Source organism: Sorex araneus, chromosome 2 (genome assembly GCF_027595985.1).
Source record: "Sorex araneus isolate mSorAra2 chromosome 2, mSorAra2.pri, whole genome shotgun sequence".
NCBI classification, from domain to species: Eukaryota; Metazoa; Chordata; class Mammalia; order Eulipotyphla; family Soricidae; genus Sorex; species Sorex araneus.
Window position 1 is genome coordinate 39,365,929 of NC_073303.1, and position 27,465 is coordinate 39,393,393.

Here is a 27,465-nt window from a genome sequence, read left to right on the forward strand (position 1 = left end):
GCAGGGGGAAGTTGACTTGCATTTCACATATTCTATATTCAATTTTTCAGAGATAATAGTAATCATTGATAAATTTTAATTGAATAGTAACTTTTTGCCAGTTCTTTAAGGCACCCCTGCCAAGTGGGATTTTTCTTACTATTAAAGTCATACACACACATTTAGGAAAAAGTTGGGAAATGAAAATACCTTTTGTGGGAGCTGAAGCGATAGCACAGAGGGTAGGGCGTCTGCATTGCACGCGGCCGACCCGGGTTCGAATCCCAGCATCCCGTATGGTCCCCTGAGCACCGCCAGGAGTAATTCCTGAGTGCAGAGCCAGAGTAACCCCTGTGCATTGTCGGGTGTGACCCAAAAAGCAAAAAAAAAATGCCTTTTGTGTATCATTTTAATTTTTGCATAATTTTGATTGTACAGTATCAGTATCTCGAGGGGGCTGGGGGCTCTGATCCACATGCGGTGCTGAGGAGAGAGGATGGGACCATTCAGTGCCCAGGATTGAGCTCAGTGTCCCGCGTGCAAGGCAGTCTTGTTGTGGGGCTGTGAGGCACCCTCCGGTGCTTGGGCTGCCTCCAGAGCGCTGGAGAGAAGGGGCTGTGCGCTCCAGGGGCCAAGCAGGCCAGTGCTCACACCGACTGTCTCTTCTGCCCTCTCGTCATAGAGTTTTTCCATCTTTCAGTTTCAGTTAACATTTGAACCAAATGTTTGGCCATTTGCACATTTCAAAGTATTGATGATATTCACCAGGGAAACACACTTTTGTTTAGGTTCTTCATTTTGTTAAATACGATATGCTTATTAAACGTTGTTGGACATTGTTTGAAAATTAGTATTAAAAATTATCTATATTGTCACCATCCAGAGGTAATTAGAGACAAGATCATGTTATTTAAATGTAAAGTTTTCTTGACTTCTTAAGCTTCTCATTTTCCCATATTGAACATTTTTGGAAGCCTCACGTTTCATGATTACACAGTATTTCCTTACATACGAGGGAATCAGAACTTAACTTTTTTGTTGTTATTGTTTGTTTGTTTTTGAGCCAAAACCCAGCAATGCTCAGGGCTTACTCCTAGTTCTATACTCCGGGATCACTCCCTGTGGGATTTGGGGGACCATACGGGTGAGTGAGCCTGGGTAAGGCTGTGTCAAGGCAAACACCCGCCCAGCTGTGCTCTCTCTCTGGCCCCAACAGTTTAACTTCTATTTAGTCCTCAGTTTTGAGAATAGACAGTGCTTTGCCCTACTCACCTATACCTGGATAAAACTGAAAATCTGACCCAGTTTTTGTTTGTTTGTTTGTTTGTTTGTTTTGATTGGGGCCACCACTGGCAGTGCTCAGAAGTGACTCCTCACAGTGCTCGGGGGCCATAGGGATTCGGGTTTGAGCCTGGGCCAACCCATGTGCAAGGCAAACGCCCTCCCCATGGTGCTAGGGCTCTGGGTGGGACTTGTTTGTTTGTTTAGTAACAATTAACTCCAATCCATCTTCATTTAAAATTTAATATTAAAAGAAGAAATTAATTTTTGCAGATTGTTCATGGAAATCCTAAAATACTGTACAGATTGTGATGAAATACAGTTTAAGGAAGATGGCTCTTGGGCACCTATGAGGTCAAAAAAGGAAGTGCAGGAAGTTTCTGCCTCTTACAATGGAGTTGATGGTGAGTGTTCGTTTCCCCAAGGCAGGGCCTGCTCCTGCTCCTGTGAATCCTGTTTTCAATATTGAAATTAATGTTTTTGAAAATCCCTCTGCAGTTTATGAACAGCTCTATAGCACTTATTAAATTATCGATTATTTTTTCAGAAGTAGTAATACTTTAAATTCATTGTTTTGCTCGGCTTTAACGTTTTCTGGTATAAGATTTCAAAGAAGCATAATCTAATAAGTCATTTGTGAAGTCAGGCTTTTGAAATGATACCCTTTTGAATTTCTGACAGATTTTGTACAGATGAGTAAACATTTCTGTCTTTGCCATTCTCTTTTGGCTTTTAATCTGTTTTTGCTGGAAGAGCACAATGACTTTTTGTAAATATTACCATTTCTTTTTACTTTTTTAAATTCTATTTTATTTTTATAAAGTTGTTGACAATAATTTATTCCATTTACTATTCCAACACTAATCCCACCACCATCACACCTTCCCACCACCAAATTTTGAATATTTTCATCCCAACCCCCAAAGCAGAACCTAAATAATTTATTTTGTATTGCTTGTTATGAATGTTCCGCTAAAAAATATCCAAAACAGTTTCCTTAGAGGAAAGTATTTGAAGATTGTTATATTCCACCCTGGAGCCATCAGGCCCTGGTCTTTTGTACATTAGTGGTATAGAATATGCAATGTCATACTCCCCTGACCCCCAGGAATTCTAAAACTTTTAAATACGGTGATACAGCTGAGGTTTTTTGTTTGTTTTTTTAAACTGGATGATGACTTTGGGGTCTGAAGGCACCTCTATGGCATATCATTCTGTGTTGCTTTCTTCTGAGAGATTTATTTCTGAGTCTGTGGATCATAGTCATTAATGAACATAATTATATGGTGTAGGATTTTTCACAATATGGTGCCAGAGGCAGTTTGTGGGCCTGACTGCCAGGCTGCCGGAAGCACAGGGAGATGGGGAGAGGTTGCCCACTTATGACTCCCTACGAGCCTGGCGATTTCAGTCATAAGTCCTGCATACCTAGGTTTTTCAGCAGATTCACTCATGGATGAGGCTCATCTGAGCTGTGGAAATTGGCACGAGCATGGTAGTGATTGAGTTCTGGACGTTTTCAGCTGCTGGGACGAGTTGGGGGGGTGAGAAGGATTCACCCCCCCCCAACGGAATGCCCTGAATGAGACAGCCTGTCAAGGGGTCTGGAGGCATCTCTACGGCATGTTGCTCGTGTTGCTTTCTTCCGAGAGATTTATTTCTGAGTCTCTGGATCATGGCTGACCATATCATTTCTTAAGTATGTCAGGTACTGGCACCCTCTGCCCTCAGCATTCGGTCGCTCTATTTCAGACTTGTTTTTTCAGAACAATCCATTACAGCCAAGAGTAAATAATCTGGGCCTGCTTCGAGCAGAGGGAGGCCCCGGTGTCCTTCACTCACACCCCCTCCTCCCACACAGGCTGTCTGAGCTCCACACTGGAGCATCAGGTGACATCTCACCACCAGTCCTCGAATAAGAACAAGAAAGTCGAAGTGATCGACCTCACCATTGACAGTTCATCTGATGAAGAGGAGGAGGAGCCGTCTGCCAAGAGGACCTGTCCTTCTCTGTCGCCCACATCACCGCTGAATAATAAGGGGTGAGGCCCATGAGAACAACATCGTGAAAAGCCATCGTGCATTTAGAATGCAGAGCCCTGTCAGGTGTACTGGTTGCACAGGACTGTGATTTTCTCCTGCTTGTGTGTCAGGAGGGGTGTGTGCCATTGCCACAGAAAGCAGGCCGAGACCCGCAGCGGGTGTCCCGGTCATTGTGACTTACAGCCACGGTAGCTTCCCACGTTTCCTGTTGAGCATCATGTTAGTGATGGCGATGTTCATGAGACACTGATGTCTGTTCCGTGTCCAACACCCTGCCCGGGGCATGGTGACTACAGAATGGGCAGACACTTCCCTCCTGAAAGAGCCCAGCATCGTGGAGGGGGTGGTTTAGAAGAAATAGTCGCTGGTTCTAGCTATGCTCGTGAACAGACTGTCAGTGTGAGGACGCTTCCAGGTTTCTGAGCAGAGTCTGTCTTGCCGAGGCACTGTTAATAGCTCTTCACTGAAGGCCCATCTCAACATCGATCTGCTCCCTTCTGAGTAGGAGAATTATGTGTCCTGTTGTCACCGCATAGGGGTTACTCGGGAAAGCGCCCTCCAGGGCCAGAGGGACAGGACAGCAGGTAGGATGCATGCAACTGCCAGATTCCATCCCTGAGCACCACCAGGTGTGGCCCCAAAAGGAAAACTTAGCGTATCTATTTGAGCTTATTTGTGGAAGCTGTTATTGCAGCAGTCAGTGACAGGCTCGTAAATGAACTCCTTGCTTATTGGTGGCTTGACTCTCAGGAATAGAATACAGTCTAGCACTTTCCCGCTGCAGACTTTCACACTAGTTAACATGCAAAAGTAAAGACTGGAAATCATAACCTACATCATCATCATCATCAGCCCATTGTTCGTCGAATTTCTTGAGCAGTCTCAGTAACGTCTCCATTTGTCCTAGCCCTGAAGCCTCTCTTTACTCGTCCTTCCCAACTATGCCGCATTGCAGGCTCTTTCAGGGTCAGGGGAGTGAGACCCATCATTGTTACTGGTTTTGGCATATTAATACACCATGGGGAGCTTGCAAGGCTACAAGCCCTTAAAATCATTATTCTACACAGAATGAATGTTTAGAGCCTGAAGATATAGAGGGGTGGCAGAGCCCCTACCTCACAGGCTTGAGATCGGAGGATCTGTCACCAAGTGCCGAGTGAGATCTTGGTGGCGTGGTTGTCTGTGATGCTCCGAGCTCCAGCTTGCTCATGTGCAAGCACTGTGCTGCTGTGGCGACCCAGGCCTGGAGCGACTGCGGAGGGGCGGAGGGGAGATCAAACTCAGGAAATTGGCTTCGTGACTATTGGATGTGGTGTATTCGATATGTCAAAAACAGTAATAGCAAGTCTCACAATAGAGATGTTACTGGTGCCCGCTCGAGCAAATCGATGAGCAACGGGATGACAGTGATACAGTGAATTCTGCTTTGTTTTTCTTGTCCTGTGCCCTTTTGTTTTGAGTTTGTTGACGTAGCATTAGTTTATAAGTGTGTGAAATCTGTTTCAGGGCTACAGTCTCCCCCTTCCATGGCCGTCACCCACATCCCTCCTCCTTTCTCCGCTCCACTCCCCAGCCTTTGTCACCTCGTCCTGTCACCCAAGAGCAGGTCTGTGCTGTTGGACACCAGCTCTCCGTTCACTTTGTTTCTTCATATCCTGCATAGGAGTAAGATCATCCCTGCTTGTCTTTCTCCTTCTTTCTCTCTCTTGGCTAGGCATGACCCCTCCATGTTCCATCAGGTCCAGCAAAAAGATGTCGTCTTCTCTCATATTGGAGTAGGTTCTGCTCTGTCCTTTCCCCTGTCGGACACGTGGGCTGTGCCCAGCTGCCTGTCTGTCAGCAGTGCCGTGAGCGCAGGCTTGCGTGCCTTTCTGGGCTTGTTTGTGGGTGTTCTTTGGGTAGATATCTTGGATGGAACCGCTGGATCGTGTGGTAGTTTTAGCTGTAAGTTTCGAAGAGGCGTCTCCGTGCTCTGTGCCAGAGAGCACGAGCGTCCCGCCCAGCCGTGAGCGCAGGTTCCCTATTCTCTGCACCCCGCCAGCCCTGGCGCTTTCTGACTTTTGGGAGTCAGGCCGTTCCCACTTGTCGAGACGTCTCACTGTTTCAGTTTATGTTTTCCTTGATAATCAGTGACGATGTACATTTCCCTCCTATGCCTGTTGGTGGTCTGCGTGTCGTCTTTGGTGACATGCCTGCTGAGCTCTTCCCTCGCTGAGTTACACTCGTTAGGATGTTAATATTAATCACATAGGTGACTCCTGTGTAGTAGCTTTACTGTCAAACTGTACATTTTCTCTTTAAAATAAACTGGGTGTGGAGAAATTTAAAAGTCTTCTTGGCTATTTCTCAAAAAATAGCTGTTTATTGTGTATGGAAATCACATTAGGTATATTAAGTACTTCCTGAGCTCCCAGGGATAATTGAACCCAGATACGGTATTGGCAGACACCAGACCTTCTCTGCTTTCAGATTAAAACAAACAGCCCCAAAGTCTATGACAATCAGAGAGTAACACCATATTCGGTAGCCATTTTACAGTGACGGGCATTTTACAGTCGCGAGAAACCTCAGTCCAGCCAACATTTTGGTGGTTGTGTGGTACAGTCATGGAGGCACAGTTTGGAATATCATCACAAAATTGAAAGGAAGCAAACATCAGTCAATGTAAAGCGTTTCGCTGTCTTGAGCCATGGAATGTTTAACGTTCACTCGGAAACGCCTTTTCTCTTTGGTATACTGAGACGTCTGCACAGGCCAATGTCCGGCCGCTCTCCTCTCACGATCCCGCAAGCTCTGGCAGAGAGACAGCTAAGGGAAGTGGCATTTTTTATAGATGTAGATGTAAGCGTTTTCATGACGTTTCCATTAGGTGAAACACTTTTATGAGGTGGGTGAGTGTGTTTCAGGCTTTGTTTCCCACTCATAAAAACGTGGCGCTGATGCTAACTGGAAGGCTAGTCTCAGACTCTCACCCTGGTGCCTTTGGAAATACTGTTACTGCTGAAATTACAGCTCTGTATCCTGAGTACTTTATATGACGATTTAAGAGCAGAAGACAGCGTCCCCACCTCCTGTCTGTAACATAATGCGCATGAAAGCCTCTTGGACGGTTGGGGGTGGCGCCGGGAGACCCACAGTTTGCACTCAGGATTGTAGAATCCGACTTCCTTTCAAAATTTTTGATTTTTGCCTTTTTCTTTCTCTTTTTTGTTTCTTACCTATTGGTTAAGATGAGGTGAAAGTTCCCTCGAGGGCCAGGCAGAGAGCTAGCAAGGCTCTTGCCTAGCGGGCAGCTACGGCCATGGCCAAAGCCTGGCATTGCATATGGGCCCTGGGTGCCCGTAGCGTCACTGGGTGCATCCCTGGAAGGGCCCTGAGCACTGCTTGGGGGGTGCCTCCTGAAGCCCCCCTGATGAGGAGGTAAAGATTGTAAAACCGCTAATGAGAGGGTCAGGGCGGAACGGTAGCGCAGAGGGCTGGAGTGCACGTGTGTTACGGGCAAGCTTCGAGCCTGGGCCAGCCCCCAAGCACCATCAGGGGTGGCCCCAAGCAAACCTAATAAAAGATGAAGAGAAGGTTTAACGAAAAACAAAATAAATGTGTAAGAAATTTAAAACAAGATCTCTAAAGACGTTTAAATAATAGGGGAAGGGTTTTAACTATTCCACTAATTAGACATTGCTCTTGGTTCTTTGAGGCGCCATCCCAGCTCATTTGTCCTGTTCTCCCCTGCCAGCCCGAGCTCCGCTTCCCTCTCTCTGTGGCCTTGCGTCCTCCTTCTCTCAGCCGGCCTTGTGTGCCAGCAGTGCGACTGGGCTGTGCTGGGAAGGCAGCGGAAGTGCAGACAAATGGGACCTTTTGTCCTTAGGAGGTTCCTGGGCCTGGCACCAGCTGTTGGCCCCTGGCGCCCGAGGTTCCAGCCCCCAGTGTGTCTTCTCCGCGAGTGCTGGCTTCAGCATTTTCCTAGCCATCTTCCCCTGCCACCTTCCCCTTCAGTTTCATCTGCTTGGAGGCCGTTCGGTCGCCTCCCAGTGAAGCGGCCTGGCCGTGTCTTCTTCCCTCTGAACCTGTAGGTGATAATGAGCTTCTGCTCTGTGAGAGTGAGGTGTCGTTGCATCCGCCCACCCCTGCCCGCAGCCTCTGCAGGGTGCTATCGAGTGCACACATTATTTCCTGATAGTTAATGGACAGTCCAGATTCTGTATTGCCTTGCTTGTCTCTGTCTTATTTCCAGAAGCAAAAAAGCAGCGTACTGTGAGGAAAAACCCCTGCATGAAATGTGAAAAGTTCAGCTGACTCACTAAGACCCTGTCGCCCTTCCTCTCTTGCAGTATATTGAGTCTTCCACACCAGGCATCTCCCGTGTCTCGCACGCCCAGCCTCCCTGCCGTGGACACGAGCTATATCAACACCTCCCTCATCCAAGACTACAGGCACCCCTTCCACATGACGCCCATGCCTTACGACCTACAAGGTGAGCCACCCGGGCCACAGAGCTTTGGCCAAGGGTCTTTGATCCGGGCGAGTTGGGGGAAGCCGGGAGAGAGGGGGAGCAGGCGCTTGGGGGGCGGGGTGGTCATTAGTGAGTACAGACCCAGTTCACATGGGCCAGTCTACACCAGCAGGAAACCAGCTTTCGGTAGACTGAGTGCAGGCTGGAGTCGGGTACTTTGATGTTTATGGAGCTGGGTCCCAATAGCTGTGTTGTAGGATACTTATAGATTCTGAATGGGAAAGTGTTCATTATTTTTTTCCAGTGAGCCTAAACATTTATATTATCCAAAATATTTTTTGGTAGCAGGGGCTGTATATGGCCCAGCAGTACAGCATGTCGTTAGCGTTGGCATTTATCAATTTCTGTATTTCTTTATGTCACTTAACACTTAAGGGCCTTTTTTTTAATTTGGGGGGAAAAAAAAGTGGGAGCTGGTGCGATAGCACAGTGGTTAGGGTGGGTAGGTGCTTGCCGTGCACGCAGCTGACCCAGTTTGATCCTCAGCATCCCTATGGTCCCCCGAGCCCACAAGAATGAGTGTGGAGCCAGGAGTAAGCTCTGAGCACCACTGGGTGTGACCCAAAAAAAACAAACAAGCAACAAAAACAGCGTGCTCAGTCTACAAAATTTGGTAGAAAAACATAAAATGGAATTTTCTCTCTGTCCCTCCGCTTCCAGAAAACTCCAAGGTCATTGGCAAGGACTCTCCTATTGAGGACAGCTGTGTGACTTCTTAGTGTTTGTCAGGAAGGCCTTGCTTGATTTTTGTCCAGTGGAGCTGTCTAATGAGGGCAAATACTGAAGTCTCTACTGGCCGTATAGTGACCACTAGCCACACGAGCATCTGAGGTGCGGCTGGTATGGCTGAGGAATTGCAGTTTTTAAGTTTCTGTAATCGTGGCAGAGTGAACAGCCACGGCGTGTGGGTAGTGAGCACTGTTGGGTAGGGCTGCCAGCCCCCTTTCTCTCAGCCCATTGCTGCTCTGTGGGGCCGGGGTCACCTCTGCTGGGCAGAGGAGTGGACGCGTGGCCTCGTGTGTATCTACCCACCCGAGCTTAGCTGGCATGCCCGGTGCAGCCATGCGGCCTTTATTCACGTGGGTCTGCTTGCTCTTGGTTGCATGTCTCATGGGGTAGCAGGGACAGAATATGACGGGGGGCCCAGCTGACAGGGACCCCGAGGTAGCGGAGAGCAGAGCTGCTGCTTTGGGAGTAGCCCCCACCCCGGTAACCAGACTCCCCAAGAGCTCCCGGCCCAACGTCAGGCTGGATGTAAAGCCAGTGAGCAAATTTGAAACATGAAAGTCCGTGCTACAGCTTGAGTTCTTTCCACCTCCAGCCTTCTTATCTGCAAAATGGGGCCACACAGTAGTGACACGGTTCATGAGGTGCTGGCGAGAAGTACGTTAGAATAGATGGAAAAGTAACATGCCTGGCGCCGGGGCGCCGCTGTGGACCATGCCCAGAGAATCTGGTCAGCCGTAAGGAGACTGGAGACCGGAGGAAGGAGGGTCACCTCCTTGTGGTCATGTGCAGTTCTAAAGGAGTTTACAGCTTATAGTTAGGGGCTGGAGTGATAGTACAGCGGGTAGGGCGTTTGTTTGCCTTACACGTGGCAGACCCCGGTTCAACTCCCGGCATCCCATGTGGTCCCTCCAACACCGCCAGGAGTAATTCCTGAATACAGAGCCAGGAGTAACCCCTGACATCGCTGGGTGTGACCCAAAAAGCAAAAAGAAAAAAAGTTAATAGTTAAGATTGGTGTTTTTGAAATACTGGGTTACTTGAAAGGGGGGTTTGTTTCCCCAAAACTAAAACAATTTTTTCTTCCGTAGGATTAGATTTCTTTCCTTTCTTATCAGGAGACAATCAGGTATGTTATGGGGGAAAAAATACTCCTGTTCTCACTGGACATTAAAATACTTTAAAGTGTGATACATAGCCAGGGCACGGAGGGGACCTGTTTCCTAAGGAGATTCTGAAGAGGGGCTGGAGAGACGGTAGCATCGGGCAGGGCGCTTGCCTCATGCATGGGTGACCCTGGTTTAAGCTCCACACCCCAGCTGGTTCCCCAGGTTCCACCAGGAGTAAGCCCTGAGCACTGCCAGATGTGGCACAGAAACCAAAAGAAAATTCAGAACAGCCAAGCCCCTGTTGGTGGCAGAGCACTAAGAAACTGAGAGCTCGAGAGACGGTACAGGGATCACGCACTTGCCTTGCCTGCCGCTACTCAGGTGGAGCCTCAGAAGCTCAGATGCCCCCTGAGCACCGCTACATGTGATTGCTGAGCACGGTGCCAGGACTAAGACTGAGGAAGCCCGGGGTGGCCCCCAGACCATCAGTAAACAGGGAAAGAAAGAAAGACAGAAATACCCTTTGCTTTAGCTGTGCCTGAGTAGCAGGTCAAAGCAGTGTCTGCCCGTTGCCTCTCTAGAAGGAGAATTTTGAGCACTGCTTGCCGTGCAGATGAAGACAAGCAGACAGAAATCACTGCAGAGTCCACTTGTCTGCGTGATGTCGCTATCAGATACTCCCGAGCACGGGGGCCCGGGCGCGGGGGCCAGGTGGGCTGGAGGGAGCGCCCCCTGCATGGTTATGACGGCGCCTTGTCTCTTGTCCACGCCAGCATTACAACACCTCCCTTCTGGCCGCCGCCGCCGCCGCCGTCTCGGATGACCAAGACCTCTTGCACTCGTCCCGCTTTTTCCCCTACGCGTCCTCCCAGATGTTCCTCGATCAGCTGAGCGCGGGAGGTGGCGCCTCACTGCCCGCCACCAACGGGAGCAGCAGCGGCAGCAACAGCAGCCTCGTGTCCTCCAACAGCCTGCGGGAGGGCCACAGCCACGCCGTGGCCGGCCGGAGCGGCAGCGACACAGCCTCCATCTTCGGCATCATCCCGGACATCATCTCCTTGGACTGACCCCCGCCCCAGGAACAGGACTCGGCAGGAAGACGAGGACTCGCGCTGTGCTTGCCCTTGCTCTGGTAGAGAAGTACACATGCGTGGTTTTTTCCTTTTTTTAGGGAAAAAAATTAAAAGAAATGTACAGAGAACAAAACTATATTTTCAGTTTTACTTTTGTATATAAATCTAAGACTGCCTGTCTGATAAAACACTTGTTTAAAAAAAAAAAAAGGAAAGAAAAGAAAAAATGACAAAAACAAATACCCACAAACCACCTTCAGTTCATTTTTTCTGGATTCTGAAGACTTTTTTTTTCATCATTTGTCCTATGGTTTTGGTTTTATTTTACTTCAATGGCATTATTTTATTTGCAATAACAAAAAAAGGAATTGCATGTATGAAGTTTTCAATTGTGGGCTTTTCTTTGTTGTGGGGAGGGGGTGGGGAGATAGCTTTAATTTCCATTTTCTAAAACTGAACAGACTTAGATTCTGTTTGTGTGCATATTTTATTCAGCCTTAAGTTATGAATCTCATGTGCCCCACTGCATTCCTCTGTACTTGCAGGACATAGCTTGTGAGCGTGTGTGTTTTCCGTGTGCGTGTCTGTGTTTCTCTGTCCTTACTGTTTCTTCTCCCCCCCGAGTTTGCATTCAGTTGATAAATCAGTTGCTTGCTTTTTTCAAAGTGCTTTGAAGCTCTTGAATTCACCTATGAGCATCTTTTGGACTCTCACAATTGCATGTTCTCCATCACGTACATTCTCTCTTATTTGCTAGGTTTCCCCCAAGAATATGTTTTAGACTGGAGTAAAGCTGTCTGGTAAGGAGTAGGCGTAGCATCCCTGTGAATAATACACTTTAGCCTAGTTCTGTTTGGACTGCCAGTATTACGTATCGAAACCACGTCTGTGAAGACCTGCTTTTGTTGACCACAGGGTAATAAGTTTCCATAGGAGATCTTTGTACCACAGTAGGAAGGAAGACTAGCTCGGAGGGCCCCATAGGGCATCTTGTGTAGCTGGCAGAGATTACATCACTTCCAGAAAGACAGTCAACTGTTGTAAAATAAATACTGTTTGGAAAGTTCATCGTGCCAGACATGGCAGTCTGTGGAAAGTTCCTGCTGATCAAAGTTAAAATGGTCTTGATCCTTAGTCATTTTTACTCTGATTCTAAATATACTTTTTTTTTAGCCCAAATTATTATTTTATTATTTTATTGTTGTTTGTTTTTACCTTTCAAGACAAGCATGATGTAGGAAATTTCTTGTTTGTTTGTTTTAAATCCATGGATCTGTTTGATTTATTTCTGTTCGTAACGGAGCATGTAAATATATTGAAAACTGTTTTCCAGAAGATAACTGAGGCTCACCGGGGAGGAAAAATGGTTTTACACGTGTTCTACAGTCCTCGTTGGAGAAGGTCCGACCTTCTCCAGGTGAACCATAAAGTGTGGATAAGAACTTTTGGTTTCACTAGAGCAGGTTTGATTAACAGAACAGATAAAGATGGGGTATGATGGTTACTGGTTCCCAGACTCGAGTGGGGTATCTTACCTGTTTATGTTCTCAGAGTTGATGATGGCTGACCTTTGTGTATAAAATTGCTTTTATCCTCACAGTGGTAACACAATGACCTACTTTCAGCCAGGAGGAATTCAGGATGGCTGTATATTCAGTTGTATGATAAAACTAATCACTCACATTTGTGTGGTATCTAAAAGTAATATGTTTTTACAGCATCTCTCTGCCACTAAATTGTTGACTTGAATCTTGAAAAATAAGTTGGTGTTGATATGTATATGTGTGCGTGTATATACATGTATTTATAGAGAAATGTGTGTGAGTGGCAGTGAGCTACATGGTCTTCCCTGCGTGCGTGTCCCCCACAGAGACGTGGCTCAGCACCAGTCACTAATTTGCAATAAAAGAAATTTCATTGTCGGTTAAAACAAAAAATAGTTCAGTTTTTTAATGAATCGGTGTTATAGTGAGTAAACACTGAAAATTCTCATTGCCATATTAACCCAAGCTAATATCTAAGAAATATCTTAATCTGTGTCTAAATTCAGATTGAGATAGAAATTACCTAAATCGTGGGGAGTTGCTTATTTTATAGTGTAAGAGAAAACATTTCTATTAACTACCTAAAGATAAAAAGAAATGGGTTTTTTCTCTTTTTTATTTCTCTTTTTCGATCATTGTTGCTACTGGTCTCAGTTCTGATCAATAACTGTCTGATTATGATGCTGAATTACCAACTCTTTGAATGATCCAGTGGGAAACCCCTCCCTCTACTTCCTTGAGCACCCAGTGTTGGAAAGAGTTCCTTTTCCAGAGTGCCCTGCAGTCTAAGGGAAGAACATGAAGGCAGATGTCTGCCTGGCGCCTGTCCCCACAGAAGAAACTGACTGGTCAGTTGTCGTTTTGTGTCTGAGGCCGAGTTCTCTTGTTGGCTCTCCCAAATGCTGCGTCATTGGCATACTTGCATGGTCTCAGAATTGTCAGTAGAGTGACACAGCGCGTCTTTCTCTTCCCAGTGAAAGTACACTGGTCACTCGTCTGGTCCCTTAGCCCACCCTCGGTCCCCTGCCCCTGCCAGCACTGAGAGCCTGACTAAGGACAAACAGCCGTTCTCAGAACTGCCAGCCCCTGACTGGTCTTTCCTAATAGGCGTGGCAGATGTTTGTGTTTCTGTACAGGCGTGTGTGCATGTGTGTGTCATGTGTGCATGGATGTGTGTCGATATGCACACAGTGTCGGTAGCATAGCTTTGACTAACGGGGTTGGAGTTTCTTTCCATCGGTGGGCAATATTCCACACATCTATTTTAAAATAATATGAACCTTTCCCGAGCCACTCTGACTGGGCTCGCCTGCAATGCACATTCAGCCTTTTTTGCTTCTGTTCTTGTAGACTTTCTCACAATTCAATATTAGTACCGACTTAGAAAAGGTTCACGTAAGCTTCTGAAATGTGGTTTCTTGGCAGTTTCTTTAGAGTCAGATGTCAGAAAGTGAATGAAGATATACCCCAATTTTTAAATAATAATTGTGGAAAAAGCCTTTTTAAAAAAGTTCCAATTTTAAATGCACAAAAATACTTCAAGAGCTTCAGGACATTAAAGCACATTTGGAATTATTTTAGTAAGAATTTTATTTTATCTATACATGTTGAATTCTGTAGTTGTTCTTTTTCTTTAATTAAAACACACACACAGCTTAGATTTCAGAGAGAGCAGGAGGATAGCTGGTGGCCCCGGAGCGTGCTGCTGTAACTGTTTCATTAACAGCGGGGGAAATGTATATAAACAGATAAGATTTACCATAAATTCCATGAACTTAAATCTGTGATTCATTGCCTTAAAACTTTCTCTTAGGATTTCCATACCGCATGCCAAACCAGTAAATGGCTTTTAAAAATGTATAGTAGACCAATGTCAGTTTGTATAAAAGTACCAAGTGAAAATATTTATTACATGCATTGGAAAAAAAATTGTTTACTTATTGAATGTTACCTGTTTATGTAGAGCTCTTTAGATGTAATAAAAGAAAAGCCTTCAGTTAATTTGTCTTCTGTAAAATACACTGCTGGGCCCCGGAGGGACACCATGCTGGTGAGAAGACGCTAATCTTTATACTTCCAGAGCACCGTCGTGCCAAGCACTCAGAGCACGACAGGTAACTCTTTCCCCTGCGACATGCTTCAAGGTAAGTGATGGATGCGGAGTCTTCATTCTTCCTGAAATGCCGTAGAAATGAACCGGAGCAACAGGTCCATTTTGAATCTCTCTCGTGACATGGAGTTTGAGTTCTAAGAGTAGTGTGGCCTCTGCAAATAATCCTGTGTCAACCCACTGGATTTTAGTGGGTGTGAAACCAGGGCCTGGCATCCCACCTGAATGCAACCTGCCACTCAGCTCCTTGGCTCGGGTCTCAGCTCTCAGCCTGGGGTCTCACCCCTTCCATCAGTGACCTTAGCTCCTCCCCTGGAACATTGACTCCTTAGCTGGGGTCTTAGGTCTTCCACCTGGGGTCTTAGCCTCTCGTTAGCAGGCCCCTTCATCGGGGCCCCCAAGGCAGAGGGAATGGGCTCGGGTCTTCCCACTACTCCGTACCAGTTGTATATTTTCCAGGCAAATGAGATTAATAAAACTTGTGTTCAAACCAGACTGGCGCCATTCTGTGACAGAGCTTTGAGGGTAGGTTCCCTCTTTGACAGTCCAGAACTCTGCTCATCTGTGTCTCCTGTCAAGTCCTCTGGGCAGGGTCTGCTCCTCACGCCCACAGAGCCATAGGGCCTGGACGTGGAAGGGAGAAAAAGCCATTTTCTTCAAGACACCCAAGTCTAACTGCCCTGAGAGGGGGTGGGGCGGGGGTACTGGTCACTTCGCTTGTGAAGATAATGGAGCAGAAGCACCAAGGCCCTCACTTGCTATGACCTCATTGGGCTCAGTAATTCTTTATTCCTACTTTGGGGGTTTCAGGGTGCTACTCCTGGCTCAGTGCTCAGGTGCAGGGAGGGGAGGAGCGGTGCTTGAGGCATCTCACAGTGCCAGGGACCATCTGGTCTGCAAAGCATGCACCCCAGCCCTCTGAACCAGATTGCAGAAAGCGTCAACCCCAGGAGCCCTGGGTCTGCTCCCTGCATCTGCCAGAACTCAGCTCCTCGGCCAGACGGTCCACAGAGCCGTTTCCCACCGGGTCTCACCCAGAGCCCCAGCTGGGGCTCCACTCGGCCAGTGAAAACCCTTGCCCTCTCAGAACCTCGGCTTGGTGGCCAGGTGTGGTGTGTTGGTAGCACCAAGACTACCTTGCATCGCTTAGTACAGGCCCTGCGAGCCCTGTGGCCTCACTCCTGGAAGAAACCCCGCCCTCTCTGTCCACTTTCTTTCTTTTTTTTTTTTTTTTTTGCTTTTTGGGTCACACCCAGCAATGCACAGGGGTCACTCCTGGCTCATGCACTCAGGAATCACTCCTGGCGGTGCTCAGGGGACCATATGGGATGCTGGGATTTGAACCCAGGTCGACCGCGTGTAAGGCAAACGGCCTACCCACTGTGCTATCACTCCAGCCCCTCTGTCCACTTTCTTTGGCTGCAGAAAAGGTGCCCCATGGCACTGAGACAGCCACAGAGCAGAAGAACCAGTGACCCAGGGATGGAAATCTCTAGCCCAACACACTGATGCCGCGCCCTCCCCCTCCCCCACCTTTTAATTAGAGGCTGTTGCAGAAGCGAGGATCCAAACCCTGGGCCTTGCTGTGCCCCCCCAAACCCAGCTCCAAGATCGACACTCCCTAGAGATCCACAAAGTTGCTGAGTGCACAACCTGCAACTTTGAACCAGCCTGGCAACTCCTGTTACAAAATTTCCTTAAAAAACTTGAGAGGGGGGGCAGAGCGATAGCACAGCGGGTAGGGCATTTGCCTTGCACGCGGCCAATCCGGGTTCAATCCCCGGCATCCCATATGGTCCCCCAAGCACTGCCAGGAGCAATTCCTGAGTGCAAAGCCAGGAGTAACCCCTGAGCATTGCTGGGTGTGACCAAAAAAAAAAAAAAACTTGAGGGGCCGGGGGCTGGAGCGATAGCACAGCGGGTAGGGCGTTTGCCTTGCACGCGGTTGACCCGGGTTCGATTCCCAGCATCCCATATGGTCCCCTGAGCACCGCCAGGAGTGATTCCTGAGCCAGGAGTAACCCCTGTGCATTGCCAGGTGTGACCCAAAAAAAAAAAAAAAAAAAAAACTTGGGCCAGAGCTGAAGTACAGCGGGGAGACACTTGCCTTGTCTGCACCTAACCCGGATTCAATCTCCAGCACCCATAGGTTCCCAGAACTTTGCCAGGCGTTAGCTGTGAGCACCACCGGGTGTGGCCCAAAAACCATTAAAAAAAATAACAAACTGCGCTAGAAGAGCGTCCAGGCACAGTGTCCCTGCACACACTGTGGCCTTAACCTCTCGTGACCCGTTCCCAGAGAAAACGGCCTGAGACGGGATCAGTTGGCTCCATTGAACAGACCATCCTCACTGTGAACCTCTGACAACAGGCCAGGAGAAAAGCACCAAGTCTGACAGGGCCCCAGACAGGGCAGCCCCCGCCTGAGGAGCTGGTCAGAGATCTCCACAGACAGTCTCCACTGCTGGTCTTCGCCCTGGGCTGTGGGGTCAGATCACTCTCCCACTGTTAGCTGGCACTGGCCCAGTCGAGCCTATGAGTGAACATCCTTGGCAGGGATGTGGCGGGGGAGAGTTCTAAGCAGGAGAAAGTTCCCACAGTTGGGTGGTTTTGTTTTAGTCCGAGCACCTGTGTGCTGCCGTTTGTTGCTCACAGGGAGGGACCTGGTGTCAGCAAGGTGGAAGAAGCAGTTACTGGAAATGTGACCCTGTTGACGAGGGTCTGCCAGGGCACTGGGGACTCCTGTGCTCGGGGGGCTTACAAAGGCATATATTTTTTCTGGGTGGGAGGGATGGGGGAGGTCACACCCAGCGATGCTCGGGGGTTACCCCTGGCTCTGCACTCAGGAGTCACTCCCAGCAGGGCTCGGGGATCTTCAGGGATGCCAGAGATCAAGCTGGCTGAGTGCAGGGCAGCCGCCCTCCCAGCTGGACTCTTGCTTTGGCTCGCAAAGGCGTTTTCAGCTTATCTCTGACCAATCTCTTCTGGCTCCAAGAGGTAAGAAGTGGGACTGGAGCCCAACTTGGGGGTCTTGAGGCTGCCAGGGATCAATCTGGCTTAGTTTTTTCTTCACCAAATAAATGACTTGTCCCAAATGACCAGACTGCAAAGCAGAAATACAGCCCAACTCCAACCCCTGGCTCCTACCCCACCGCAAAGGCCAGAACCCCTAGGGCTTACAAAATCCACAAAAAAAAGAAAAACCACTAAGAGACCTGACCGAAGGGCTGGAATCCTTTATTTTATTGATTAGGCTGGAATCCTTATTTTCATTGACCCGACACCCCTGCTCCAGTCTGGAATGTCGGCTGGCTGCAGGCCTGCTGCCTCCCCGATGCCAGGACACTTTCCTTAAGAACTTTATTGGACCACCACGAGATAGAGCATTATAAAGCTGTTCATGATTCCATTTCAGTCACCCAACGTTCCAACACCCATCCCTCCACCAGTGTCATTTCCCAGCACTAATGTCCCCAGTTTCCCTCCCACCCCTTCAGGCCAGCCCCCACCCCAGCCCAGGGGCTGCCGTGCTCAGTAGTCGCGCACGGGGATGGTGATCTTGTGAATAAACTCATCATAGTTCACTCGGCCGTTGGGTTGGATATTTGCTTCCCGGAAAAGATCATCCACTGCAAGAAATCACATTAATTTTTCACTTTGGCTTCAGTGTTCCATTACCACACACGGTGTGCTTGGGGCCGGGGCTCCCCAGAGATCTCCTCTAAGTGTTCAATTAACTGTTCCCGTAGACAAGGGCACTGCAACCAGGGCAGGCCCTCGACCCTGCTCCAGGGAGCCAGGCTCCCCGTCTCTGAAGTCACCTCAAGTTCTCTTTGTTTTTGTTTAGGGGCCACACCTGCTGGTGCCCAGGGAAACCTCTAGGTGCCAGGGATTGAGCCCAGCTGGCCACGTGCAAGGCAAGCACACTCCCCACTGGACTATCTCCTCAGCCCCATGGAGACAGGCTGACCCTGTGCCGTACCTCAAAACTCCTTTGCCAGTGGTTCCACCTTGTCCAGCCCCTTGACCCCCCGCCCCCAGTGAGCACCCCAGCAGATCAGACATCCTCCACCCTCCAACCCACCCTTCACCCGTCTGCCTTCCCCTCCAAACTGCATCTGCCCACTACTTTGCTCCAGTGGGGTCAGTCACCAGCACCCTATTTAGAACAAATGGGTATTGGAGGCATGAGAGAAAATTAACTTGACTGTGTCTAAAGTATACAAATGGGGGGGGCGGGGCTGGAGTGATAGCACAGCAGGCAGGGCATTTGCCTTGCACGCAGCCAACCTGGGTTCGAATCCCAGCATCTTATATGGTCCCCTGAGCACCGCCAGGAGTAATTCCTGAGTGTAGAACCAGGAGTAACCCCTGTGCATCACTGGGTGTGACCCAAAAAGCAAAAAAAAAATAAAGTATACAAACGGGCTTTGTTCTCTAACACAGCTCTGAAAAAAACTCCCTTCAGTGACCAGCTTCTCCTGGACTTCAAACGGGACAAAAGCACTTGTCCCGAGTGCTGGCAGGCAGGAAGCACCATTTCAGCTCCCCTGCCCGGTGGCCTCCTGGGCTCCCCACAAACACTGTCTTACTGCCCTGTGTCCCGGCTTCCAGACATATAATTCCAGGAAGTCAGAAAAGAGCCTGAGACTCTCCGCTTAACCATCATCCACTGAAATGTAATTACTGTGCTCTGCACTTGAGCTGCTAGAGGCTGTATTTTTAGAATGTTGAGGAGACTAATTGATCTTATTTTTTTTCTTTTTGGGTCACACCTGGCGATGCACAAGGGTTACTCCTGGCTCTGCATTCAGGAATCACTCCTGGCGGTACTCAGGGGACCATATGGGATGCTGGGAATCAAACCCAGGTCGACCGCGTGCAAGGCAAACGCCCTACCCGCTGTGCTATCGCTCCAGCCCCCTAATTGATCTTATTTTTGAGAAGCTTCAAGTCATGAGCAGTTTGGGAGAACTGTGTGGGGAGACGGTCCATGCCCAGCTCGGTGCCACCCCGTCACAGCCTGATGGGGGCCAGGAATTGTCCGGGCCGGGGCTGCATCCATGAGGCCTCGGGGACAGAGCCATGACCCGGAGGTCCCAGGGGACTGGAGTCCACCTCACGTGGCCTCTCACCATCCCCAGCTGCTCCCAGGCCAGTGGCAGGTTCCTTTTCCATCTCCTGTGGGAAAGGAGGGCCTTCCTCTCCTATTCGGGATGAGGAATCCAGTCTCCATGTGCTATTTGGTTTGCCTCTTGGACCACACCCTGTGCGTCTGGGATCAACCGCAGGCCATCCCATGCAAAGGACATTGCCCTTCAGCCACGCTTCAGCCCCGTGCAAGGCTAAACTCGGGGGAGAGGCGGGTGGGCTGTGGGTGGTGTTCAACAGGCCTGCCCTCGACCAACAGTCCACACCCCAACACTGGCGGCGCTGTGTCCTCACGGCCACGAGGGGGTAAGAGCATCCAGGTACCGCTGTGGAAGCTGAGGGGGTGCTGGCTGCCACTCCAGGGAGGGCGGGACACGGCTCTGCCTGCTGTTGTACTATTGGCAAAGACTCTGCTCAGTCCTTGACAGTGGGGCCCGTCACAGCAGCCTGGGTCTAGGGGCCTGAAGGATGGTCTCTTTTCTTTTGGGGAGGCCACACCCAGTGGTGGTTTCTCCTGGCTCTGTACTCAGGGCTCACTCCTCACATGCCTCAGGGACCCATCAGGGACGGAACCCAGGTCAGCTACGTGCAAGGCAAGCACCCTCCCCGCTGTAAAGTCTGTTTTCTAACAACACAAGCAAGGGCACGAGAAGCTACTTGTATGGGGTGCCAGAAGATAAAATGGGGGAAGGCTCTTGCTTGGGTGTGAGATCCCCAGCACATACAGTCTCCCAAGCAACACTGCCTGCACCCTAGAGCTGCCCCCAGCCCCCAGCACCAGGGTGTCCCTGGGACCCTAGTTCTAGAGAGCCTGAGCGGTACCACAGCCGCAGACCCTCCCACTGAACCATCCTGGGGGCTGGCTAGGATTGGGAAACCCCAACCCCAAACAGGAGAGACCTTCTGGGGCTGGAGAATAGCTCATGGGGTGAGGCCCGGCTCTGTGCCCCAGCTGCACCGGGTCCCCTAAGCAATGCCAGGAGGAGATGCTGAGCACTGTCAAGTGTGACCGAGAACAAACACATTCGGAATCTTGCCAGAACAAAGAGGCAGAGTTACCGTCAGAGACAAACAGTCCCTTCCGGGGCAGCACCGGGGGAACCGAGGGACGACGTGCGTCCTGTCCAGGCCTTTTCCTCCACCCAGTGCTCGGGGCACCGCCACAGACCAGCCTGCCACCAGCCGGGACAGACCCAGGCCAGGAGAGGGGGGCTAATGTCCCCGCCTGTATCCAACCGGCTTTTCCAGAAGCCCCCAAGCCTGTGTCTCGGTTGTAGGAAGGGGTGAGCAGGGGACCCTGCTCACCACCACAGACTCCCCTTCGGGAAGTGCTCCGAGCAGGGGGACCATGGGAAAGAGCTGAGAAGTCTGTGGCAGCCACTGAGAAGAGGGTGGTGTGAGGGGACGCGGGGGTCCGGGAGACCCACAGTCACCGCCTCCTAGCTCAGACACTCGAGGCTGCATCTTGCAGGTGGCAAAGGGGGCTGAGGGTGGCCAGGAGGGGTGGAAGGAAGCACCCAGGAGGCACAGCCCCCCAGGCCCCCCTGTTCCAGTGACCCTGTTCCAGTGACCCAGAGCACCCCAGCGTCACCTCCCTCTCGGCCCTGCGGGGCGTGCGCACCCCGCTCCGGTTACCTTCTCTGTGGCTGAGCTTCTCCCCCAGTTTCGTGAGCTTGGCCCGGAGCTCGGATGCCATGATGTACCCTTTCTTCTCCTTGTCGGCCATGAGCAGGGCCAGAAGAATCTCCTTCTTGGGGTCTTCCTGTTTCATCTGTGCGTGCATGATGGCCAGGAATGTGGAGAAATCCAGCTCCCCCTGCCTGTCTGGGGACCCCAGATAGCAGGGTGTAAGCGGCCAGGGGTTGAGACACCTCCAGACCCACCTCCACGGTCAGCTCGGGGGCCTTGAGTGCAGGGCTCCCCAGGAGCGGGCAGCTCAGCCCACTGTGCCGTGTCCCCACAGGCCGACCCCCACGGCCCTCCCCATGGCCCCCAGGGACAGTTCAGCCTCTGCCCAGCCTGCCTGCTAAGGACTCAAACCCTCTCCTGCCCTGACCCAGGCTGTGGGTCCACCCCCGCCCTGCTGGCCCCCCACATCCACCCTGGCCGCTGCTGGCCTCCAGCTGCAGATATCAGCTTCCTGACGGACACCAAAGGAAACCGCCAGGAGTGAGAATGGGGTGTCCATCACTAAAGGCCCTGAGTCCAGCCCCCAGCACTGCTGCCGGCCTCCAGGACACCCCAGCGGCCGGCAGGGCCCACTGCAGAGCTGAGGAGACCGACAGAGACAGGGGAGTCGCCGGGCTCACCCCCTCCTCTGGGCTCTCTTCCTTTGTGGGCATCTATGCCCAGCGAGGCTGGCACTCTGCCAGTCTCACACACACACACACACACACACACACACACACACACACACACACACTTTCTTATAAAAAGAAAGGGAGTTTGTAGGGCCTAACAGCAGGTAGGGCACCTGCCTTGCATGCAGCTCACCCAGGTTCTATCCTCGGCATCCCACAGGGTCCCCTAAAACACCGCCAGGAGTGATCCCCAAGCACAGAGCCAGGGGTCAGTCCTGAGCACCACCAGGTGTGGCCCAAAAACAAAGTGCTCCGTGTTGCCAATGTCAGAAATAGAGGAGAGGCAGGAGAGAGTATAGCGGGCAGGACCCTTCCTTGCACACAGCCCACCTGCGTTTGATGCCCGGCACCACATACTGTCCCCTGAGCTGCCCCTGAGTGCAGAGCCAGAGGTCGCCCTGAGCACCGCTGGGTGTGGCCTCCCAGCCAAACATAAGTAAACAGATAACAAACATAAATACAGGAGACTGTGATGCTGGTGATCAAACTCATCATAAAATAATTAACTGGGTGGGGATATGGCTTTAATGATAGCACTTGACTTCCATGGGTGAGACCCTGGGTTGGATCCCTGGCACCTCGTGGTCCTCTGAGTACAGAGCTGGGAGTAGCCCCCAAGCAGTGTGTGTGTGTGTGTGTGTGTGTGTGTGTGTGTGTGTGTGTGTGTGTGCGCCTCCCCCAAAAACATTAACCGGAAGTGACTCAGAGGGCCAGAGTGCTGGTCTTGCTTGCTGCAACCTCAGGTTTGGTCCCGGGCACTGAATGGCTATCTGAACACTGCTGAGGGTGAATTCCAAAATGAAAAATTATTTTTTAAAAATACTGAAACCTTAAAAGTCACTGGATTAGAAAAATACAGGAAACAACGCTAAAGAAGAAGCATCCAGAGAGAGCCCTGGGGAACGGGGCGGGCTGCCTTCTCACTGGCGCTTAATTTTCAGGCTATCGGCTAGGCTGTGACTCCAGCAGAGGCTTAAGAACCTGGCCTGTTGGCCCGTGGCTCTGAGAGGCCGGGGCTCGGCTGGTGCCTCCAGGTGGCCCTGCAAGTCCACGGGCAACCCAAGTTCTCAAGGGGGGGTGGAGGGGGTGGGGGTGGGGGGAAGCTTCTAGCAGCAAATCATCCCATCACTGGGAGGCTGTGGATCTGTGGTCACCTGGCTAGAGGTGCCGGATCCCGGGGTCCCCTATGAGACAGGAGCCACACAGGTGCCGAGAAAACCACGAACAGGACAGCTCACGAGGTGTCACTGCGGCCCTGAGCTGTGGCTCCACCTGCTCCCCCAACCTGCCAGCTGCACCCACTCCACCACCACACCGGGTCCAACAGGGTCCCCTCCCCCGTGCCCCTCCCGCCTCTCGCCCTCGCCCCTCCCCTCACCGATGCCATGCGTCTGCAGGTGCCGCTGTGCCTCTCCAGGCGTGGGGCTGGCCCCCAGGCACCTCATCACCAGCAGGAGGTCGCTGGAGCGGATCTTGCCGCGCTGCTGCTTGTCGTACAGCGAGAAGCACTCCTTGTACTCTGCACAGAGTGAGACTTTGAGGGGCGCCCACCCCCACCCGCCCGAGTCCGATAGGCCTGAGCTCGGCCCCGCAGGCCAGGAGACCTGATACTGGAAAAGGGGGTTATCTGGTCTACCTATCTGCAACCGCCCCACCCTGCCCTCCTTCCTGCTCCCCACTTCCTCCCGGCTCCCCTGACCCTGCACCAGCCCGGGGCCCCTGCAGGCAGGACACTGGAGTGCACAGGGGCATGCCCCTCTGGGGAGTCATTCTGACGGACAGTTGTGAGGCCCGCCTCCTGGGGGGGCCTCTTGGGGGTGCTGTTCCCCCAGGCCCCAATTCATCACGGGAAAGATGAAGTGACCGTGGGCACTCAGGTCGAGCCCCTGCCTCCTGTCCCCACTCCCTGGAGAACAGCAGGGAGGCTTCTGTAAGGACCCCCGCCTCCCTGAGACAACCGGGACCTGGCGGGTGCGGGCAGCCGTCAGAAGTGGCTTCTTGGGGCTGGAGCGATAGCACAGCGGGTAGGGCGTTTGCCTTGCACACAGCCAACCCAGGTTCGATCCCAGGCATCCCATATGGTCCCCCAAGCACTGCCAGGGGTAATTCCTGAGTGCAAAGCCAGGAGTAACCCCTGAGCATCGCTGGGTGCGACCCAGAAAGAAAAAAAAAAGTGGCTTCTTTCCCACCCCCGATCCCTCCAGAAGCCACTCTCCCCTGTTTCACCCTCCCAGGCCTGGCAAGTCCCTGAGAGGGCAGGGGGTCGGGGCTGTCACAGCAGAAACCCGAGAGCAGCACCCGCTGCCTGACGCCCCTGACACACCACAGCCCCCCAGGGGCCCCACAGGAGCGGGGACAAGCAGGGCCTGGAGCGAGCACACGCATCTCACCCGCTCCCGGCTCTCGGGCCCTGCGGGCTTCCTCCACAGCCTGGACGGCAGGGGTGCGGATGGAAGGTGCGGGTGGAGGCTGTGAGTGGCGGTCGTGCCCCAGCCCTTCTGGGACTGGTTTCTGGTTTTGGCCGCACCTGGCAATGTTCAGGTTTACTCCTGGCGCTGTGCTCAGGGGTCATTCCTGGCCAGGCTCTAGGGACCATGCGGGACGCTGGAGCCAACCCGAGTTGGTCTCATACCGCCACTGGACTCCATCTCCTGCCCCTCCAGAACCCTCTGGGACCTGGTGAAGGCCTGAGCGTGGGCTGGACTCCGCCGGATCTGGGCCCCTCCAGCTGGGCGCAGTGTGGACAAGGCTGCACCTCCCGGGGGTGCAAAAGCCACTTCCCTTCTTCCGGCCCGGGAGATGCAGAGGCCCGCAGAGAGGGAGGACCTAGCGTCCGACACCCAACCCCCACCCGGCCTTCCAGGCCCGCCTTGGAACCCCAGAATCCCGGCCCAGGAACCCTGGCCCCCTCCCCTCCCCTCCCCCCTGTGAGAGGGGAGGAAGCCGGCCTGGGGGAGCATCGAGGCGGTGAGGGGTGGGATGTGTATGGTGGCTCCAGGCCCTGCTTGTCCCAGCTCTTTCCGGGGTCCCAACTCGTCTGGGGGAGACCCCTAGGCTGCCTGCCCCCTTCTGGAGGGAAACTGGGGCCAGGCGGGTGGGCGTATGGGTCTCCTTCTATCAGCCTCTCCTGCTGCCCCCTCGACACCCTCCCAAGCTCTGGCTTGTCCCCGCCACCAGTTCCCACCTGCCCCGCAGAAGTGGGTGGCCGCCCCGCTCCCCCCACCCAAGGGCGCCCCACCCGCGGCCGGGTCCGGCCGGCGGCCCCGCCTACCATTGATCTGGTCCTGGGAGAGAAAGTTGGCCTGCGGCGGAGAGAGGGTGGGTGAGTCAGGGGGCCTCCCCCCCCCCCCCCCCCGGCGCCCGCCGCGGGGACTCCCCGCCCGGCCCCCCGGCCCCCCACTCACCATCGCGGCTCCCGCGGCGCGCGCTGCGCGGCCCTCTCCCTCCCAGCGCGGGTCCGGAGTCCAGCGGGGCGCGCCCCCCCCACCCCTGCAATAAACCCGCCGCCTCCATGGAGACCGGCCGGGTGCCAGGGTCAGATTCCAGCGCCGGTGCCAGCTGACACCGAGCGGAGACACGCGGCCCGGCGGGGCCCGCGGGAGCGAAGGGGCGGGGCGCGGCCCGGCCCAGGGGACTCCGGGACCCCGCGGCGGGGGGCGCGGACCGGGCAGCGGCCCCTCAGCTTCCCGCCGCCAGCTCTTCCCCTCCCTGTGGACCCTGAGGCGGGAGGGGTCTCCGGCACACGGGGGTCCGAGGGGGACCCCGGCACACGCGGGCTGAGGGGGGCTCCGGCACACGGGGCTGAGGGGGGCTCCGGCGCACGGGGGTCCCAGGGGGACCCCGGCACACGGGGCTGAGGGGGACCCCGGCACACGCGGGCTGAGAGGGACCCCGGCACACGCGGGGAACTGAGGGGGACCCCGGCACACGCGGGGAACTGAGGGGGACCCCGGCACACGCGGGCTGAGAGGGACCCCGGCACACGCGGGGAACTGAGGGGGACCCCGGCACACGGGGCTGAGGGGGACCCCGGCACTCGTCATTGTGGGACTGAGGGGGACCCCGGTACGCGGGGACTCAGGGAGACCCCGGCATTCGGCACTCGGGGGCTGAGGGGGACCCGGCACTCGGCATTCTGGGGCTGCGGGTGACTCCGGTACGCGGGGGCTGAGGGGGCTCGGCACATGCAGGGCTGGGAGCCGCCTACAAGCGTCCCAGCAGGGACCGGCGGGTCCCCAGTCCAGACGCCCCGCCCCTCCCGCCCAGGCCCCGCCCCGGAAGTGAGGGCAGTGGGCCAGCCCCTTGGCCGCAGCCGCACCCGGGGCCCCGCCCCGCCCCGCCCCGCCCCGCCCCTCGCTGCGGCCTGGTTGAGTCAGGCTCGGCCCGTGCGGCTGTGCAGGTTGCAGGCTGCACCCTGAGAATGGGCTTTCGGGTCCAGGCCCATGGCAGGTGGAGGGAGGGGCCCGGGGACAAAGGGGCCTTTTGCACGAAGCCCACGGACAGGCGGGGCGGGGGTGGGGGTGAGGGCCCGGCTCTCCCCTGACCCCCTGACTGCAGGCTGCGTAGAGAAATGCTCCATTTTGTTGTCGGATCCAAGGAATCTCGGGGTGAACTGGGGGCAGGTGAGAGGTGGGGGGGGGGTCTCACTGGGGAGATAGAGAGGAGCGGGGCTCCCTGGGACCCTGGGGCACCGCACGCCCCCCAGGTCGCCCCGCGCTGGGAAGGGGCTCATGGGGGAGCTGGCAGGCCTGGATTGGCCTGTGCGAGTGCACGGTGTGGGGGTGACCGAGGCCGGACCTACACCCTGCCCGGGAACCCTGAGGGGCTGCTGCCCTGAGGCTCATGGGATGCCCCGGCCCTCACCCCCACCCCAGCTTACAGCCCCTCTGGGGCTGACTGAAGCCCAGTCCCAGGGTTTCATCCCTGTGAGGTGTCTGGCCGTATCGCACATTCCAAAGACCTACTTCCTTTTGCCAAGTTTACCCGGGTGTCCCAACTGTGAGGATGCCAGGCCCCGCCTGTTGGAGCATCAAGTGACGCCTGGACCCCTGGGGGGGGCGGGGCAGGGTCTCAGGATGCAAGGGGCCAGGTGCTCTAACAGTCTCACCCTGCCAGGGACAGTTTTTTTTTTTTCTAATTCAGTGAATTGGGTTTGGGGGTTAGGGCCACAGCCAGGGGTGCTCTTGGCAGGGTTCATACTGTCCCTGGGTCAAACCGGGTCAGCCAGGAGCAGGGAAGGCTCTCTCGCTGGGCTCTCCAAGGCCAATTCTTTCGGGGGTGGGAGTTCCCTGGGATCACTCCTGATAGTGCCGGGGATTCCTGTGGGGTCCTGGAGAGAGAACCAGGGTCAGCGGAGTGCAGGGCAAGCATCCTGCTCGCTGTATTATCACTCCTGCCCTCGTTTCATCCCTTTTAAGAATGAACCTTGGTCCCACAGGCACACAAACTAATCTCGGAACGCAGGGCTGCTGGCAGAAATACCTCTGGACTTAATTACTAAAATACCAGAATTCCAAAACCGCGCAGCCATTATCGCGGCTGTGCAACATCCTATGCTCCTCATTATCAGCAATAGA

At 53.2% G+C, this 27,465-nt stretch overlaps 2 protein-coding genes across 4 annotated transcripts in view; one reads left to right on the plus strand and one right to left on the minus strand.

Annotated features, from left to right (window-relative positions):
• Positions 1-14,269, plus strand: part of PIAS1 (protein inhibitor of activated STAT 1) — a 139,481-nt gene extending 125,212 nt beyond the window's left edge. For both annotated transcript variants that reach the window (XM_004620921.2, XM_055129630.1), the window contains exons 10-14: positions 1,534-1,664; positions 3,122-3,302; positions 7,635-7,777; positions 9,634-9,671; positions 10,425-14,269. In XM_004620921.2, coding sequence (XP_004620978.1) covers positions 1,534-1,664; positions 3,122-3,302; positions 7,635-7,777; positions 9,634-9,671; positions 10,425-10,718 — 787 coding nt within the window. In that variant the 3' untranslated portion in view covers positions 10,719-14,269. The remainder of the gene's footprint in view (positions 1-1,533; positions 1,665-3,121; positions 3,303-7,634; positions 7,778-9,633; positions 9,672-10,424) is intronic.
• Positions 14,270-17,598: 3,329 nt separating this feature from the next.
• Positions 17,599-25,910, minus strand: CALML4 (calmodulin like 4). Of its 2 annotated transcripts, XM_055127957.1 has the most exons (5): positions 25,294-25,896; positions 25,161-25,191; positions 23,268-23,408; positions 21,165-21,353; positions 17,599-18,007 (listed from the first exon to the last, which is right to left on the minus strand). In XM_055127957.1, exons 1-5 carry the CDS (start codon positions 25,294-25,296, stop codon positions 17,910-17,912), a joined length of 462 nt encoding a protein of 153 aa, XP_054983932.1. In that variant the 5' UTR covers positions 25,297-25,896; the 3' UTR covers positions 17,599-17,909. The 2 variants fall into 2 exon arrangements, with proteins under 2 accessions (XP_054983932.1, XP_054983933.1); XM_055127958.1 differs by lacking the exon at positions 25,161-25,191 and having other exon boundaries at positions 25,294-25,910.
• Positions 25,911-27,465: the final 1,555 nt, after the last annotated feature.

What these genes read in the sequence shown, in the direction of transcription:
- CALML4 (XM_055127958.1), bottom strand. Translation starts at nt 25,402, where the DNA reads ATGGAGGCGGCGGGTTTATTGCAGGGGTGGGGGGGGCGCGCCCCGCTG. An exon ending in CCTGCAGACGCATGGCATCG is followed by an intron (nt 21,354 to 23,267) that starts GTGAGGGGAGGG and finishes TGGGGTCCCCAG; the next exon opens with ACAGGCAGGGGGAGCTGGAT. An exon ending in GAAGCTCAGCCACAGAGAAG is followed by an intron (nt 18,008 to 21,164) that starts GTAACCGGAGCG and finishes GATTTCTTGCAG; the next exon opens with TGGATGATCTTTTCCGGGAA.